The sequence below is a fragment of the Labeo rohita genome, chromosome 9 (genome assembly GCF_022985175.1).
Source record: "Labeo rohita strain BAU-BD-2019 chromosome 9, IGBB_LRoh.1.0, whole genome shotgun sequence".
Taxonomy (NCBI): Eukaryota; Metazoa; Chordata; class Actinopteri; order Cypriniformes; family Cyprinidae; genus Labeo; species Labeo rohita.
Window position 1 is genome coordinate 9,518,361 of NC_066877.1, and position 19,330 is coordinate 9,537,690.

At 33.5% G+C, this 19,330-nt stretch overlaps 1 protein-coding gene across 1 annotated transcript in view; it reads left to right on the forward strand.

The window, feature by feature from the left end:
- The window catches only part of uxs1 (UDP-glucuronate decarboxylase 1), a 72,747-nt gene extending 53,617 nt beyond the window's left edge, over positions 1–19,130 (forward strand). The window contains exons 10-15 of the mRNA XM_051118482.1: positions 5,430–5,549; positions 7,112–7,155; positions 14,760–14,820; positions 16,743–16,800; positions 16,880–16,983; positions 18,343–19,130. Coding sequence (XP_050974439.1) covers positions 5,430–5,549; positions 7,112–7,155; positions 14,760–14,820; positions 16,743–16,800; positions 16,880–16,983; positions 18,343–18,753 — 798 coding nt within the window. The 3' untranslated portion in view covers positions 18,754–19,130. The remainder of the gene's footprint in view (positions 1–5,429; positions 5,550–7,111; positions 7,156–14,759; positions 14,821–16,742; positions 16,801–16,879; positions 16,984–18,342) is intronic.
- Positions 19,131–19,330: the final 200 nt, after the last annotated feature.

Genomic DNA, 19,330 nt, shown 5'->3' on the forward strand with positions numbered 1-19,330 from the left:
ATTTTTTAAATTGATGTGACCATATCTTCTGGCCTTTTTTTTTTTTACCCAGTTTTGATTGGAACTGCTAGTTTGGCAAGCTTGGAGCAATGTGGAGAATAGTGATTTGTTACTTGAGTTTTTTAGAGCAGTTTTCAACCTTATCTGACCCAGAGACGCCCCATTAAATGAACATGACAGATCAACGCTGTATCATTTATTAGGTTATTAACATTCATTAAAGTGATAGTTCCCTCAAACTTCTGTCATCCTTTAATCATCCTCATGTTATTCTAAACCTGTATGACTTTCCCTGTTGAAATGAAAAAGAAGATATTTTGAAGTCTAATTAATTTAGGCCTATTTGTGTTGTCGTCTTCTGGATTTTGAAAACAGGCACGAGTCAGAGTAATTAGATGTGACTTGTTAGTCCTCATGTACGTCAGCAATGTCTTATAATAATTTTAGGGCTCTATTTATAGCCTCTTATAAACAGAATCAAATTAAAGTTAGTCAGCATAAGTTGATCATAAGTCATAGTTCATTACCAAGGCAAAATCGTAAGAAAAGCTTGATGTGTACTTATGCATCAACTTACATGTGTAACTACACATTATTTTTTTTGTTTGGATATTCATGTAGGATCTGTTGTTGTTTCCTTTATAATGTTTCTTTGCACCTTTGCATAGGCCGGAGTCTCGTTCATTATCGGAATGAACCAGACAAATCGCTCCACCAACTAAGAACGGCCATGCACCACCACCCACAGAATCGAGAAAGAGCTATCAATCTGTCAATCCTTTCCGTGTCCGGGCCGGGTGAGCTTCCCCGTGTTGAGTCAAATTAAGCCGCAGGCTCCACTCCTGGTGGTGCCCTTCCGTCAATTCCTTTAAGTTTCAGCTTTGCAACCATACTCCCCCCGGAACCCAAAGACTCTTGGTTTCCCGGCGCGCTGCCTGGCGGGTCATGGAAATAACGCCGCCGCATCGCGGGTTGGCATCGTTTACGGTCGGAAACGACGGTATCTGATCGTCTTCGAACCTCCGACTTTCGTTCTTGATTAAATGCAATTTCATAGTCTTTTCTGTTTTATTCTGTTTTAATAAAAAGTCAAAGTACTCCCTCATATTGCTCATTTTCTAAGAAGACATTTGTTTTCAGCCCCAGACATGCATTTTTCAAAATAATATTTCATTTGTAAAATTTAACAAGTTAAGTTGACACTGTTTGAACCTAGCCTTTATAAAAACACAAAGCAAAACATGAATGTGCACATGTGAACAACTAATATTTCTTAGAATCCTGGTCTCTGTTTAGTTACCATGGAAATTGTAATTTCCCAAGAAATTCTATAAATGTGTTCTTGTTCAGCCTGAAGAGAAATGGTACCGTTTTGTAAAGATGAGAAAAGAATTTCATACAAGAAAAGAAGTCCATACAAGTTCCCAATGACATTTTTAAAATGCTCTGTGATTTTTAATGCTTTAACATCACCCCTCACTAGGGCTGGGTATTGAGTTTGATGTTTTTTAGGCACCGACCGGAATGACTCGATACCATTGAGTATCGAAAAACCTCTTGTCGTTCGGTACCAAACTTAGATACCTAAAGGGTTAATCTAGTCAACATCAGTGTGTCAGTAAGCCTGCAGCACTAGGTGTGTTCGACTAGAAGCGGTGCCGTGCAGATCGGTGGCTTTCACACTGAATGCGGAATGTGCAGCCCTTGAGAGCACAGTGGCAAAAGTTAAACTAATTTGAACATTGAGCGTGGCTTGCACGCCAGTGGTGCTCTCCACTGCGGGTGCGTTTTGGTCGACGCAGCAACAAACCGTCCTCGTGTATGGCGCATCCGTGAGACTGATCCGAAAGCATACGAAGCAGTGTGCTCTCTAAAGCTCTCTTGATCCTCCGCAGAGCTGCGACAAAATCGAACACACCTGCTAGTTTACAGCGGTTACACTCAGAGATGTGGCTCACATGTGAGGCTGCAGCGTGAAAGTATTACAACCCTCTTAGATGTAAGGCTACATTTACACTGGTGTGTTTTTGTTTAAAAATTAAAACAATCCTCATCCACACTGTCATTTCAGAAATTTCTGAAGTGCCAGTATGGATGAGGATTGTTTTATCTGTCCATACTACACGACCGAAAGTGTGCGTTACGTGATCATTCACGAACACTGTAGCATGATGCTACTTAAGACAATAAGTAAGATTTATATTCCAGTTTTACTCAAAACTGATTTTAAACCACCAGCGAGTGTTTGTAATAACTTCCGTTTGCCATCGGGTGTGCCATCGAATCTGAGTCAGAACAGTGATTGCAGAAGAGAGAAGGCATAAAACGTTATACATACCGACAGACAGCGCTGGAAGGTGCTAGTGCTTGTCAGTAAATTAGTGGAAATGAATAGAAATTATGATTCTGTCTGAGGTATGCATTTTAAAACGAACATGGACTAGTGTAAATGTAGCCTAACAGTGTAAACTGAAAACTTTTTGAGCTTTTTTTCTACTGCTTTATTGTGTTGGATATATTTAGTTCCTTTGTGGAGTGGCTCAGGAGTCTTTGAATCTGTATAAACATCAGTAAGCTGAAAAAAAATATTTTGAGATGATGTAATCTTGTTAAAATTGATTTCATATAATTGGTATCGAAAAAAGTATAGTTCAGGAACGGGTATCGAAGTCAAGGTGTCCGTATCGACATCGATGTTGAAAATTTTTGAACGATACCCAGTCCTACCCCCACACTGACTACATAAATGAAATACTCTAAGTCAGACACACACATAATTTTGTTTGTGATGCCACTACTAGGGGATAACCCTATTAAAAAAAAGTTTTGTAAATGTGATAATTTTGTGTTGTCAGGTCATTGGTTTGCATTTAAAACAGTAAAAAGGGTCATTTCAGTAATTGATTGTGGTGGTTATCGGTGTATTAGTGTGCATGCAAATATGCTTAACGAATGTTAATACGTTGTCTGTCACTGCTCTATAAAAATAAAACATGACGTGTTTTGATACTCTGAACTGCTTAAACATTCTTAGATAGAAAAGTCTTTGGGCTATTTTGATTAATGCATGTTATACTGTAACAAAACAAACAGGAAAAAAAAAAAAATAGAACAACCGATAAAATTTTCTTGGTACATTTTCCTTTAGGTTTAAAGACATTTCCTTCAACCCTAAAATACTACACAATACAGAGTGTAATTTAAAATGTGGATAAAACACCTGTGACAAATCAATATAGAAAATTCCTTTATAATAACAAAATACACTGGGCTTTATTTTTATAGACTTTTCTTAGAGTGCACATTTTCAGATGTAGTCCAAGGACCTTAAAGCTGTGTGCAACCTTAAAATGTACACAGAAAAATCAAAGTTCCCACACCACAGCTTCAAAAAGGAGAAAAATATTTGTGTTCTCACCACAGGTAATGTTTCAAGCCTAAAAGCTTTTCATCAGACAGCTTTTAGAGTCAAAACATTACCTGTGGTGAGAACATACATTTTTTTTCTTTACTTTTTTGAACTGTGGTGTGCCAACTTTGATCTTTCTGTGTGCGTTTTTTGTGGTTGAGCACCCACATCAAGCTCTTGGCCTGTTGGATGTGTGCAATTTGATCATAATTTCTGTGTAACCTTAAAATGTAACCTCTTAACTTTCAAGGCATTGATGGGTAATGGTTAATTACTGTTACCAGTACTGTTACATTAAAACAGCTGCTGAAATGAACATACACTCTAAAAATGATGGGTTAAAAACAACCCAGTGTTGGGTGAAATATGGACAAACCCAGTGACTTTTTTTGACTCAATTACTGGTTAAAATTAGGCCTGTCAAACGATTATGATTAATCGCATACAAAATAAAAGTTTGAGTTTGCCTAATATATGTGTGTGTGTGTGTACTGTGTGTAATTATTATGTATATATAAATACAAACACATTCATGTATATATTTAAGAAATATTTACAAGTGTATGTATTTATTATAATTTTTTTGTAATTTATATAATATAAATACAAATATTTTGTACATAACATATTTCTCTTAAATATATACATTAATTTCTGTGTGTATTTATATGTACATAATAATTACACACAGTACACACACACATATATTAAGCAAACTCAAACTTTCATTTTTATTTATTTATTTATTTTTTGCGATTAATCGTTTGACAGCCCTGGTTAAAATCACTGTATTTCTGGCTTAACATGAACCCAAAATATGTTGAAATCATGCTTATTAATAAATGTTCACCTTTTGATTATTGCTGATGCCTCTAATTATGTGTCTGGTTTTAATTTACAACCCCTTTTTTGGGTTAATTTGAAGTCATATAGCAATTTTTAAACAATAGTTGACCTAAATAAAACTACCCAGAAGGTCGGGTTAAACATTTGTGACCCTGGACCACAAAACCAGTCATAAGTGTAAATTTCTTGAAATTGAGATTTTTACATCTGAAAGCTGAATAAATAAGCTTTCCGTTGATGTATGGTTTGTTATTTGGCTGAGATACAACTATTTCAATATCTGGAATCTGAGGGTGCAAAAAAAAACAAAATACTGTGAAAATCGCTTTTAAAGTTGTTCTAAGCAATGCATATTACTAATCTAAAATTAAGTTTTGATATATTTACGGTGGGAAATTTACTAAATATCTTCATGGAACATGGTCTTTACTTAATATCCTAATGATGTTTGGCATGAAAGAAAAATCGATACAAATATACCCGTGCTACTTATGACTGGTTTTGTGGTCCAGAGTCACATTTAACTCAGCTGCTGAGTCACTGGATTTGTCCATATTTTACCCATATTTCACCCAGCACTGTATTTAACCAAGCATTTTTAGCTGTAGCTGTATTATGCAAGAAATGCAAAAGCACTGGTATTTGCATGATGCAAAAGCGTGAAAGAGTTACATGTCTTCATCTGTGATGCTGACAGAGGCTGTCCATCAATGACCAGCACCTCTGAAATGTGTGTGTGGGGGGGGGGCACATTCTTTTAATAGGACTGTGTTAATCACAAATGCCATTCATAATTAATGTGATTGTGTTAACAGTTCGACTCTAAAGTGCTGCTGTCAATAAAACGAAAAGGCAAACAGACTCAAAACTCAGACTCAAAAATACTAATGCATTCTAAAGACGATGCACATTTTTCGGTCTAGTTACACTGCTGTTTTTCTTTTTCTTTTTTTTTTCTTTTTTTAAATTAGGAAGGAATTGAAAATAGCAAGGATCTCAATGCAATATCAATGCAATATTGTCAAGAAAAAGAAACTCTAGTAATACATTTTGACCTTCAGCTACATATAATCCTGATATCTTCACTGAACATTGCTACATGTTCACTGAATAATTAACACTTGTAGCAGACCTTATGGTGTTAATGAGGTTTGCATGTGTCTGTGTCTCACAGGAAGGAGTGGAGGTGAGAGTGGCTCGGATCTTCAACACCTTCGGCTCTCGCATGCACATGAATGATGGGCGAGTGGTCAGTAATTTCATTCTGCAGGCTTTGCAGGGAGAGCCACTGACGGTAAGACCCGCTCACCTCGTTAAAGTGAAGAACCATGTACAGTGTTAATTACACCACCTAACTCTCAATTACCGCTTTCACCTATTTCAGCTTCACACAGACACAAATGGGTGTTTCTTCAATTTGTAACCTTGTGAAATTAAACTCCCATTAAAAACACTTTTATTTCATTGTTTAATCCAATTTTTTAAATTGTATATACAAGTAACAGTGGGTATCCATACAGAATGCTGTCTTTTTTTCTAACCTATCAAAAACCATCTCAAATTACTATTTTGTTATTATTATATTAAACAGATGGTCTTTGAAATATGGAAGCCCATTTCAGCCACTGAATAAAAAAATTAAAAATTAAAAAAAAAAAAAAAAAATGTTTTTTTTTTTTATCTCACAATTCTGACTTTTTTCTTGCAATTGCGAGTTTATATCTCACAATTCTGACTTTTTTTTTTTTAAAAATTGGAAGTTTATATCTTCTGACTTAATAACACACAACTGGGAGTTAAGTCAGAATTGTGAGATATAAACTCAGCAATTCTGAGAGCATATCAGTCCTTTTTCCCTCAAAATTTAACTTTATAACTAGAATTGTCGGTTTATATCTCACAATTCTGAAAAAAAAGTCAGAATTGTGAGAAATAATGTCACAATTGCAAAGATATAAACTTGCAATTGTGAGAAAAAAGTTTTGTCTTTGCAATTTTGACTTTATTTCTCGAAATTGTGAGTTTATATCATGCAATTCTGAGGGAAAAAATTTAGAATTGAGAGTTTATGTCTTGCGATTCTGACTTTATAGTGCACAATTGCGAGTTTGTATCTCAATTTTGAAGAAAAAAAAGTCAGAATTGCGAGAGAGAGTCACAATTGTGGGATACAAACTTACAATTGCAAGATACATGCTCAGAAATGTGAGTTTTTACTTCGCAATTCTAACTTTATTTCTCACAATTGTGAGTTTGTATCATGCAATTCTGGGAAAAAAGTTGTTACTTCATATCTTGAAATTCCGACTTTAACTCGCAATTGTCCGAAGAAAAAAATTGTGAGAGAAAAATTGTCAGTGGTGGAAACGGTCTTCCATATGAAAATTACATTAATAATTTTGGAATATTTGGAATATATTTTTTTACCCTTTGGCTAATTTAATAGCTAGAATTTTAAATGCACACAATTAATTATATTTTAATATATTTAAAATGCTTTTTACATTTTTTTTTTGCATGATGTCAAATGGTTTTTGTAATCAACCGTAAAATGCATTGAAAACTAGCAATCAATAAATAAATAAGCAAACAAATAAATAAATCAGTTTTAATGTGACCTTCAAATAACAAAAGAAAAAAACATTTATGTTAGTACAAAATCAGCCCATGTGACATAAAAGTGTCTTGAATCACCTTGAAATGCAATCGCTTCCTTATTGTAAACGCCTCAGCTCACTTGGGGATTTTACATATTGATTGACTGTTCCTCAGTCACTTTGTAGCAGCTCCTTCTCTTGCTGCATGTGCTCTGATGACTGATTATGATTCTGTTCATTTCTCCTGCATCTTTTTCAGGTTTACGGTTCAGGTTCTCAAACAAGAGCTTTCCAGTATGTGAGGTAAGCACTGACCAAAAACTGAATAAATGTTTGGGTGGGGTTTCATTTGTATCCATCTAAAGCACAAGAGTATACACATGCAAAGGTAAATAGGATGGAAAATATAAAAACAACAAAATATGGAAGTGTAATAGCATGATTGGCTGCTTTTCCCATCAGTGAATGTTCAAACTGAGCACAAATGGATTGAAGCAGAAAATAATCTGTAAAAGATGTGTTAAAAATCAGCACTCAAGCAAAAATGAAAGGATTAAATTGGCCTGTTCTGTATAAATAGGCAATATTACAAATTTGAGTGGAAAACAACTACTGCCGCGAACAAAGATTTACGCAACACATCCATCTGTCCCTTTTTTTCCCATTTCCATCTGTTTTCAACCCACCTCTAGTTTTCTGTATTATTCCTTCTAATGTTATTGTGCATGTAAATGATAAGAGCAGAGAAAAAAGACCATCTGGTCTCTGTAATGTCAATAGAACTGCACAAATGAAACATGTGAACAAACAAAAGTATTAAAATGAGCCTGGCTGCATCAACACAGTCCCATATTTAGTCTTAATGAAATGAACCTTGGGGAAAAACACTCCGTCCTGACAGATTGCTTCATAGCGTTTTCAAGGACGGAGGTCTGCTTTTGATGGGATTACTAATGCTTTCTGGTAATTGCACTGAAGGTATTTCAAAGGCTGAACTCCTGTGTTTTGATTTAAAAGGCTGCCGAGTTTGTGTACAGACTGATAATGTGGTAGTGCTTTGGTGGAAGCAAATTTATCAGTTTTTAATGGTCTTTGGACTCATCCCCCAGTCCATAAAACTATGGCACTCTTAGGGAAGTGAGAAATACAAATAACCAGTGGATATATTTGTGCATATCCTTACATATATACTATGTTACTCTGACCGCTGGCGTGGTCTGGCAGAGCCATCTTGTAGCATCAAAGCCATTTATGCAAGTGAGTGTCGTTTGACCTTCACCATTTGTGTCAGAAATTTTGTAATAGCCTGTTTGATCTGAGCATCATGTATCTTTCATCATTCGTCCACCTCCAGGGAATAGAATGGCAGAAATGATCTTGAAATATATGACGGCACTATTTGTGGGTGGTATTTTGAGTGTAATTTAATTAACCCAGTTTCATCTAGAGGTATATGGCTGCTTGGCTTCATCTTTAGAAGACTCGACACTCCGGCGGGGTAAGAGATCAGAGTCATCGTGGGTTATTTGAAGTCTCCGTATCTCCAGAGAACAAGCGTTCTCCTGGATGAGCAAAGTTCACTTTATTAGGAGTGTGTAAAATAACACACGTGATTAACTGCGGAATTTTCTTAAATGACAGACATTGACTGAGTGTTTGAAAGCTCTGTCCAGCTTTAAACTATCTGTTCATATATAAACTGTTGCCCACCTTACTGACTGAAGTGTTTTTGGCATTGGTGACACTGGGGAGTTCATTAAAGTCATAATTCGGGTACATTCAAACTGTGTAATTCAGAGGGAAATGTAGAATGAGTTCATACTGTACCCTGCAGGTATAATGCAACATTACCACTCAGCATAGGGTGAATTTGAAATTTAGAGATCTTTGAACATTTTCCTTTATGCAGCCTCTTAATATGTAGACATAGTGCAGATGAGAGTGCAAGCAGCCAAGGCCAATCCTTCAAACATAAAGTATCTACCTTTAAAGAGGCATTTACAAGAAGAGATGTTGAAGAGAGTGTTTTTTCAGTCTGAGAAAGAAGTTATTGTAGTTAAACTAGGAGATCAGTGTTTAACAGCAGTGTCAAGGCCTCACAGAGAATGCGCATGCTACCTTGGATTAAAAAAAAAGGTCAAACACATCAACGCATGTAATACAAATGATTTGTATTATTTTAACCTTGTTTATATTCATTTTTTCTTAAAGCGCTTTAAGCATGCATATTTGTTTGATGTGTTAAATGTCCTTAATAACTATACAAATATCACTGAAAGTAAGAAAAGAAACAGCATAAAGAGTCGGAGGAGAAGACTCTTTAGTAAGTCCAAAAACAATCCCGAAATGCTCGTTGTGTTCTGTGGGTTCAGACACTTTGAAACCTGATTTCATCTGAAAACATAATTTTATGAGTTGGCAATTTCATGTTTATTGGTATGATTTGAATGATCATACAAATTTCACTACCAATTTTTAAAAATGTGAAATAGTTGCAGTAAGTGTGTTGGAAATATTTGATGCACTAATCTATACAAATATAGAATTCTTTCAACCTTGACTTTATCTTAAAGGGATAGTTTACCCCAAAATGACAATTCTGTCATTAATTACTCACCCTCATGTCGTTCCAAACCCGCAAGACCATCATTCTTCTTTGGAACTCAAATCAAGATATTTTTGTTGAAATCTGAGAGCAACGCAGCTGACACATTCAAGGCCCAGAAAGGTAGTAAGAACTTCAGTAAAATAGTCCATGTGCCGTGGTACACTGTAAAAAAAAAAAAAAAAAAAAAAAGTTCAGTAAAATGTACGGTTAAATACTGGCAGCTGTGGTCACCGGAATACAGTAAAATACGGTAGAGTATACGGTTTAAGGTTTTACAGTTTAACTTAAATATACATTTAAATACCAGAATTTCTGTACAAACAGTACTGAAATCTGTTTTGTACCTTTGTAATATGCTGATTATCACCAAAAGCAGGTGGTGATGAGAAAGTCACATGATGAACCAAAGCTCATCACAAGCAGCTTTTAAATACTAACATATAGGTATAGAAGGTGCGCAGTGTTATTCATGCAAACACTAAACACCATCATGGTATGAAATAATGCAATAAACATTAATTTAACAACATTAGATGTAACATACAACTCTAATATGCAAAACTGATAAGAAAAAACTAAGAAGAAAACGTTATTTCAACAAAAAAAACATCAAATTTGAAATGTAATGCAGGGAATTCTCTGTAAATTTTACGTTCTTTTTCAGTTCATAACACACGTCGAAGACTAACTCTGAAAAGAAGAAATTGTGTAGGATGGGATCTTGACCTTTGAAAGTAGAGCATAATAAAATCAGATTTATTGATAAGAATTAAACAATTCTCTCTGGAAACAGATCATGATAGGCAGTAGATCAGAGCAGGACTGGCCAAACAAACCTACCCAGGATTAGTTGTTGCATCACATTTAAAACAATTTAACGTACTGAAGACCATCCTATATAAGCAGCATGTAGCTTTGCTCACTGTCCCCAAGCACGTTGGCCAGAAAGATCCATTTATCTGTGATGTTTCTCAGTTATCTAAGTCAGCATTAAAGTTGCATTTTTCTGATGCATTTTTTGCATTTTCTCCTCTGTTGTTTAAGACATTTCACCACTCTTTTGCTAAGTTTTAATGGCATTGTTATTATTGTCTTTATGAAAAGCAGGAAAGATGCAGCCTGAGCTGCTCTTACCTACTTCCTGAAAAGGTGAAATTGCGCAATTCGTTACTAGTTTCAATATCAAAAGTTAAATAATGAAATGCATATGGACTGGAGGAAAAGAAATCAGTCAAATATCACACTAAAGAAAGGATGAGATGATCAGAGGAAACGTTAGCTTATATAAACATGGCACTTGGTTTGGAAAAATCACTTTTCACAGGCTGTGATACCCCTCCCAGGGTCATAGCCCACACCACTCTAAGAGATAACTGCACAGCTCTGGTCTGATTCATCCGAAAGATAAATACGGTAGTGTTATCTCAAATGAGCAGTGTGCACTCAGTGAAGAGAAGATGGACCTGTATGATTGAGATCATATTGTTGTGAGCTCAATTCACATCCATCTTTCCAGATGTATTGGCAGATCAAAGGCAACTCTTGTGGCTAGTGTTTGGCACACATCTAAAAAAAAAAATAGTTTACCCAAAATTAAAAACCCTGTCATTATTTACTTCCCTTATGTTGTTCTAAAATGTTTTGTCAAAAAATATTGTCATTATTACCATTAGAAAGGCAAACGCTCTAATGCTTTCCCATATACCATCGTCATTTAGCAAATATACATCTATATAATTTCAAAAGATCTTGCGTATAATTTTACAAACCTTGCAGATTTGGACAAATCCAGCTGTTAAGTTGTTTTCACTGCACGTTTCAAAGCAAAGTGCGGACTTCGTTCAGGCGATCAGCTTGTGAGCCGATGTTTTCCGTGCCTCAGAACGGTTCAGTTCACAGTGAATGCAGTAAACACATTTATTGCATCTGCTTTGAGTTTAGCACCATTTGAGAATGCAACGGCCACCGGTTATGCGTTATTTTCACGGCAGATGAGATGTAGTGAGAAGCGTTTTTGTAAGCCTGTTTTCACTGAAGCTGGAGTTTGCCATCAAATAAAAGCTCTACTGATGTTTCTGTCAAAATAAAAACTTAAAAGTGCAGTATGAATTGCTGACAGCTAGTGGTTTAAATGGGTAAGGTTACTGCAGTACAAATTCAAAATGTCTCTTTTAATGGTAGAAATTACGAAAGAAGTTTTGTAATTTCCCTAAAGTAGTTTAAAGCAAAAATAATGTAACTATGAAATATTCATTTTCATTTATTTTACAAATATAGAAACCACACCATATGAGGTCTAATTCACGTGTGAAGCACAAACATGTCGGAAGTGTTTAACAATTAGAATCACTTACCACAAGTGATTTTTGACTTAGCATGACTATGTCTCTGTCAACCCGCTTTACAAGTTCATTCAGAACTTTTTTGACAACCCCCTCCATGCTTCAAGCAAGAGTGTAAAGCACACAGCTTGAGAATAGACCTGGTAAAAGAATGTTCTTTGTGGAGCACGAAACACTTGACAGTTTTACCTGAACATAATGTTATTCAAATTACACTGTCTTATATAAAAATGGATTAATGACTGCCTTGCACAATATAAAGCTCTACATGACAGCACCAAGCTCTCTGCTATTTAGAAAGTTATAGACAAAACTTATTCAGAAGTTTGTGTGCATGTGTCACATACATTTGCACATGGAAATTGCCAGTTTAGACACAGTTAACACAGAGTTGGACCAGAACGTGTAGAAAAGATTATAGATAAAACTAACTTTATATGTAGATCAGGGGTGGCAACTGCCGGCCCTGGAGAGCCGCAGCCCTGCAGAGTTTTGCTTCAACCCTAATCAGACATACCTGAACAAGCTAATCAAGGTCTAAAGGGTTACTAGGAAATTAACAGGTAGGTGAGTTTTTATTAGGGTTGGAGCTAAACTCTGCTGGGGTGCAGCTCTCCAGGGCCGGAGTTCGCCACCTCTGATATAGGTAAATCTAAAAATGTGCACCATTTTCTAACCTGCCTCAAAACAACTACCAATTTTTCCAACAAGCAGTTCGTCCACACTGAGCCATTACTGTGTCAAGCAGCAAAACTGCTTCACTTGACACAATTATGGCTAATCAAAAGATTTTTGAAGTGTCATCTACAGTTTTGCCAAGTGCTGTTTTGGCCCAATAAGATTGCACAGTGGGCGGGGCTACAGGGTCTAGTGGAGCAGAAATGGACCCTTTTCTCAGACTGTAATAATGCGTTTCCACAGTCGTTAGCACTATAAATCTAGGAAAGCTTTTTTTATAGATAGATTTATACAATGGCACAAGTGTGTAAATACTTGATAAACAACAATGTGTCTTTAAAAACCCTCTTTTGTGTGGAAATATTTCCTTTTACCAGATTCAAACATCAGTTTGATAGTTTAACAGCTGGGACCAAGCCTCCATTAAAAATTCGAAAACGTCACTTTAGAACTAGTAAAAAAGGAACGTTGAGTTGCTTCATTAAAAGCTTATTGTGTTACTGTTTTAAAAGCTCACTGTACTTTGTGGAGTATTATGAGAGAGAGATGGACTGAGTGAAGGTGATTACCTGCATCTGATACAGCATTCATTCTTCAGCTCAATCTCATATTCACAATAAAACATTAGATTGAATGTCCACTGGGGAAATCTTTGTCGTACTATCCTTTCATCTGTTAAGGGTGATTTCTGATGGCAGCGCTGCTCAGTGCATTTGTTGGCTGCATCTTACAAGGTGTTGTTGAAAGTAAAAATAACTTCCTTGTTTTAACACCGTTTCTCAATATTAAATACTATTATTTATATACATTTTATTTATTAAATAAAAATATTTAATAAACAGCAGCAACAGCCATTATAAAAATTGCTAGGCAATTCAGTCAAAAGTACAAAAGCAGCGCTCTGATCTACAGCATTGAAGTTACATAAAATATAACATGATGAGATTTTGCCCTCAGCCAAAACGATTTGCTCTGGAACATAATAGATTAATGAGACCAAAGACTGCCTGTTAGATTTACCCAAAACAAATGATATCTCATGTTAAACCACTATAGAGACATCGGAGACAAATTCCAGAATATCTGTCCGAGGTAAGGCTGCTCTCGGCAGGTTCATGAGCACTGAACGCCCGATGATGCCCTGGAGCTCACGTCTCCAAAAACACTGAAGCAAATAGAAGTTATTTTTATTAACAAATTTCGTACTGAAAGTCTAAATAAGTACGTTCATGCCTAAAACGCTCTTAAAACTACATTTCATGACACAAAAACATATTACTTATAAAATTCTAGTGGATTCGGGCATCCGCCATCACACTCGCTGTGAAAAATACCACAGGTGTAGTGATACAAACGGTAAACTGGTTGCCTTTCCAATATTACTAGAATATCATGCATCTCTAAGCCAATCAGATTCGAAGACCAGAAAGAACTGTTGTATGAAATGTTGTTGCATTTTCTCTTCATTACAATAGAAGTTTACCCAACTGTGACTTGGGAATGGGAAAGGGTCTGTAGAACCAATCGATCAAATAAATGCGTTATCACTTCTCTTAAGTATTGAACAGTTATTAGAGAAGTTAGTGGAGCCAGACAACTGAACTTGAGAGATATTGCACACTTTTTTTCTAGCTTCCTCTCGCCCTAGGCTGCTGGGACTCTCAAAGCTTTAATAAAATATAAATATCTACAAGTACTGTCCTTTCCAGTTCCCAATCTGACCTTGCGAGCCTTAAGCATTCATTATTTACAATCTGTGTTGCGTCCAATTAAGCCTCGGCATATAAAATTAAAAGCTCTTAAGCATCATAATTTACACTTGACTTGTACTAGCAGTAATCATTTGGTTCATTTGTCCTTGTGGAGGTGTAGATGACAGCACTTGAGCTGTTACCGAATGACAATTATTAATGGTCTCTGCATCACTGTGCTGTCACCTCTCTGCATGTGTGCTAAAAATCTTACATTGAATTGGAAATCTGGTGTTGAACCTGGATGTTTGAATGGCTGTGCTGGTGTGTTAGCGAGATCTCTGCTGCCCCACTGCGTTCACACACACACACACACACACACTGAAGGAATTCATATATGTGTGTCTGAACACCCTGAAGAGGAAATGAACTGTGACTCATTCATACAACCGGATTTGCAAATTGCCAAAGGCCTATAATGAATTAATGAGTTTAAGTCATTTTTTATCAGTTTATTTCCATTTCATTCATTTACTTTTCACTTTATTCGCCAGATACTCTGGTTTAGTTGTTTCTTTTTTTCCCCAGTGATCTGGTGAACGGCCTGGTGTCCCTGATGAACAGTAACATCAGTAGTCCAGTTAACCTGGTGAGTTGAACATTGAATTTGCAGTTGAGGCCTGGTTTTTAGTTGTACTGTAATGTTGAATGGCTAGTTATGATTTTATATTCCTTATATCTTTAAAAAAATATCTTGCATTAGTACAGGTTTATATGGAGGCCCGTTTACTCCACTGAATAAAAAATGAAAAAGGTAATTGTGACTTTTATATCACAATTCTGTCTTTTTTCTCCCAGAATTGTGAGATATAAACTAAAAACGTCAGAATTGCAAGATTTAAACAGGCAATTCTGACTTATTCTATTTATATAAACTCACAACTGTCAAAGTCAGAATTGCAAGACAAACTCAAAATTCTGAGAATTAAACTCAGAATTGTGAGATAAAATCTAAAAATGAGTTTATATTTTACAAAAGTCAGAACTGTGAGATATAAACTCACAATTGCGAGAAAAAAAAGTCTGAATTGAGAGATACAAAATCACATTTGCCAGAAAGTTTTCATTTCTTAGAATTACAAGTTTATATTTTTGAGCAATTCTGAGCTTGGTGTGCTAAAAGAATTTATTTCTATTTTTATAGATTATAAATTTTTGCCTTTTTATTTATTTATTTACTTATTTTTATGAATTTATTTTATGAATTTATTGTTTTTTATTTTATTTTTGTAAATGTATTTATTTAGTCTTTTTTCCCCTATTTTTATAAATTTTTATTATTTTTTTATTTTTATGTATTTCTCTTATTAATTTATAGATTTTTACACATTTATTTTTATACATTTTATTCATTTTTTATTTTTATTTATTTATTTATTTATTTGTATGTATGTAGTTATTTTATTATCAATTTTATATATTTGTTTTCTAATTTATTTATTTTTGTAATTTTATACATTTTTATTTATTTTTATGTATTTTTTATTAATTTATCGATTTTTTTTTTTTTTTTTTTTTTTTTTTTTTTTATAGATTGTTTTTATACATTATTTTTTTCTAGTTTTATAGATTTTTATTCATTTTTTGCTTTTTATTTATTTATTTATTTATTTATTTTATTAATTTGTTTTGTATAGATTTATTTTATTTTTGTAAATAATATGTTTATCTTAATCATTTATATTCAATTCTGACTTTATATTTTGCAATTCCGACTTCATTTCTCAGAATTGCTAGTTTATATCTCGCCTTTCTGAAAAAGTAGTCATGACTGTGAGATAAAAAGTTGCAATAATATTTTTTTTGAGTGGCGGAAACAGGCTTCCATAGGTTTATTATAGTTAACTAAAACAAACAAAAAAAGGTTTTGTTACTTGAAATAATAATCCACTGAAATAAAAGAAACATTTTTTCCAGCTAGTTTGCAAGGCAACATTTCTAATTTTCATTTAGTTCAGCTTGATAACAATTAAAAATCAGCTAAAATAACAATTAATTCAACAAGCGAATATAAATGACAAAAACAACATTTCTAAAATTCTTTAAAATGAATTGTGATTTAATAAATTACAGAAAGCTGTTCATTTCATTTTAAGCGATTCAGCACTATATTTTTATTATTTATTATGTATTATTTAAATTAATACTGATACTCTTGATCAATGTCAGCTTCTTTTTGTTCATAATACAATAATAATTCATTCAACTTGAAATATTAAAAAATATACAAGCATGTGCAGTAATTAATATTAACCAAAGCACAAAAACAAAAACATTTGATTCATGAAAATATGTTCGTCATGTTTAAATAAATACATAAATGCTATGTAGATTGGACAACTATTATACTTTTTTAGAGTTATTTTTAAGCTTGTTTGACTGTTTGTTCTGTCTTTATATAGTCTTATAGTACTTCCTACTGGGCACTGAATTGCTTGGTCTTCAGTCTGAGTCAGTTCAGTGTGAAGGTGATATTAATAAAGAGATATTGATCTGTCTTCTCTCTTGTAGGGCAATCCTGAGGAACACACTATACTAGAGTTTGCCCAGCTTATTAAAAGTCTAGTTGGTAAGTAGAAATTCAATAAAATTGCAAATGAAGTTTCATAATCTGTGATTAAACAGCACACCGCTGATTGTGTCCTCAGTGAGCCGCAGTCATATTCAGTTCCTTCCAGAAGCACAAGACGATCCACAGAGAAGACGACCAGACATCCGCAAAGCCAAAATGCTTCTCGGCTGGGAACCTGTGGTGAGTTACAAACTGAACATCATGAATATTAAGGCCAGTTTATCTATTCAGAATCCTGATGTCTTAAACTGCATGTACATATGTATTGATTTCTTATAGATTTGTTTCTTTTGTTTGTTTTTTAATAGAATTTATTCATTTATTAATTTGTCATTTTTATAGATTTATATTTTTTCTATATTTATACATTTTTATGCATTTTTTTCTTTTTATTTATGTATTTATTTTTAGGTATTTTATTAATTGATTGATTTTTATAGATTTATTTGTATGAGCTTTGTTTTTTTATATACATTTTATAAATCTTTCATTTTCATTTATTTTTTATATTTATTTCATTCTTTTTGTGTGTTTATTTTATTAATTGATCCATTTTTGTAGATTTATTTTTAATTTTTTGTTTTTTATTTTTATACACTGTTTACATTTTTTTTTTTTTCTTTATATAGATAGATCGATAGATATTTCATTATTTGTATGTATTTGTTTTACTAATTGATCAATTTTTATATATATTTACATGAATTTTGTTTTTTTATATTTGTACGGTTTGTAAATCTTTCCTTTCTATTTATTTATTTCTATTTATTTATTTATTTTTATGTATTTATTTATTTTTTTTCTATTTTTATTTATTTATATATATTTTATTTGTATGTATTTATATTAATTGATCGATATATATGTGTGAATTTAGTTTTTTTATTTGTGTACATTTTATAAATCTTTCATTTTTATTTATTTATATTCATTTTATATTCTATGTATTTAGTATGTAATTGAAAGATTTATTTTTAGAGATTTTTTAAATAATTTTTTTATTCACTCTTTTTATTTCTTTATGCATTTATTTTATTAATTTATAATTTTTGTAGATTTATTTTTATAATTTCCATTCAATTTTTTAAGTGCTTATTCATTTTTTTATTTTTATTTATCATTTATTATAATTTATTAATTGAGCAATTATTATAGATTTATGTATATGTTTTAGTTTTTTATACATTTTTCCCATTTATTGATTTATTTGTTTATATGTTATTATTCTTATGTATTTATTTTATTGATTTTTTTTTTCTATTTATGCATTTGTTTTATTATTATTTTTATTGATTGATTTTTATGTATTTATATATTTAATATGCTCTGATGAATTGTTTACAATGAGCATGCCTTTTACTAATATGAATTGTTCTTAGTCATATATTTCTTGTAATAATTATAAATAATATAAATTATTTATATTAATAATCAGAATGATTAATCCAGTTATTAATCCAGTAATAGTCTCAGTTATGGTTGATCCTAATTAATTGTTGGAACAGTCTGTTTAATAAGATTTGATTTGTGTGTCTGCAGGTGCCACTGGAAGAAGGCTTGAACAAAACCATCCAGTACTTCAGCAGAGAGCTGGAGCATCAAGCCAACAATCAGTATATACCCAAACCCAAGGCTGCACGGATGAAAAAAAGGAAGACCCCGACACAACTGATGAATTGTGTTCATCTCAGGGATGCTGGGATAATGAGGGACCTTAGACGTCCAGCAGCCATTTTGCAGCGTGGGCTTCCCACCTCCCACTTACAGATCCATCTTTTTGAAAAAAAAAAAGGATTTTTTCTGATGTGTTTCGCAAGTGTTTTTGAAAAGCAGCTCCGGCAGAGAGCTGTCTCTAAAGAGTTTGTTTTTCAGTCAAATGTGCCTCAAAGATACCCAATTTACAGACTTTGCCTTGCACTTTGGTTTGTCAGTCGTCTGTCTGTTATTTAAAGCAAGCTTAGGTCTTCATGTGCATTTTTGTTGTGTGTTTACATTCTGTGCCGTTTTAATTGATGTGATCTATTTTTTTATCATTGTCAAAGCTAGCGGTGTGTTTTCGTCAAATGGACACCTGTAGAAAATGATGGAAATTAGCAATTGCAAACTATTTAAAGATCTCAGATGTCTGGTCTAGAGCCTCATCCAGCTCCGTCAAGAAATTTGAGGACACGGAGAAAAGAAAAGCTTTGGAAAATGTTCTTTCTGCTTTAATCTTTGTGACGATTTTGAGCTGAATCTGTTGTTACCTTTGTGAAACTTCATACAGAACTTTGAACCTATAATTGATTTCAGGTGAAAAGAATATTTTAATAAAATATTTACTGTGACTTTCACTGTACACTTTTTGATCTCACCTTTTCTGTCTTTCCACTTAGTGACTGATTATTATTTCCCATTTTAATCTCTTCTGCACTTCTGTTCGTAAATCCATTTCTATCTCTCTTTTCTTCTCTCTTGTCAAGTCTCTTTTGGTTTATCAAGGCTGGATTGATTTGGTCAAAAATACAGTAAAACAGTAATACTGTGA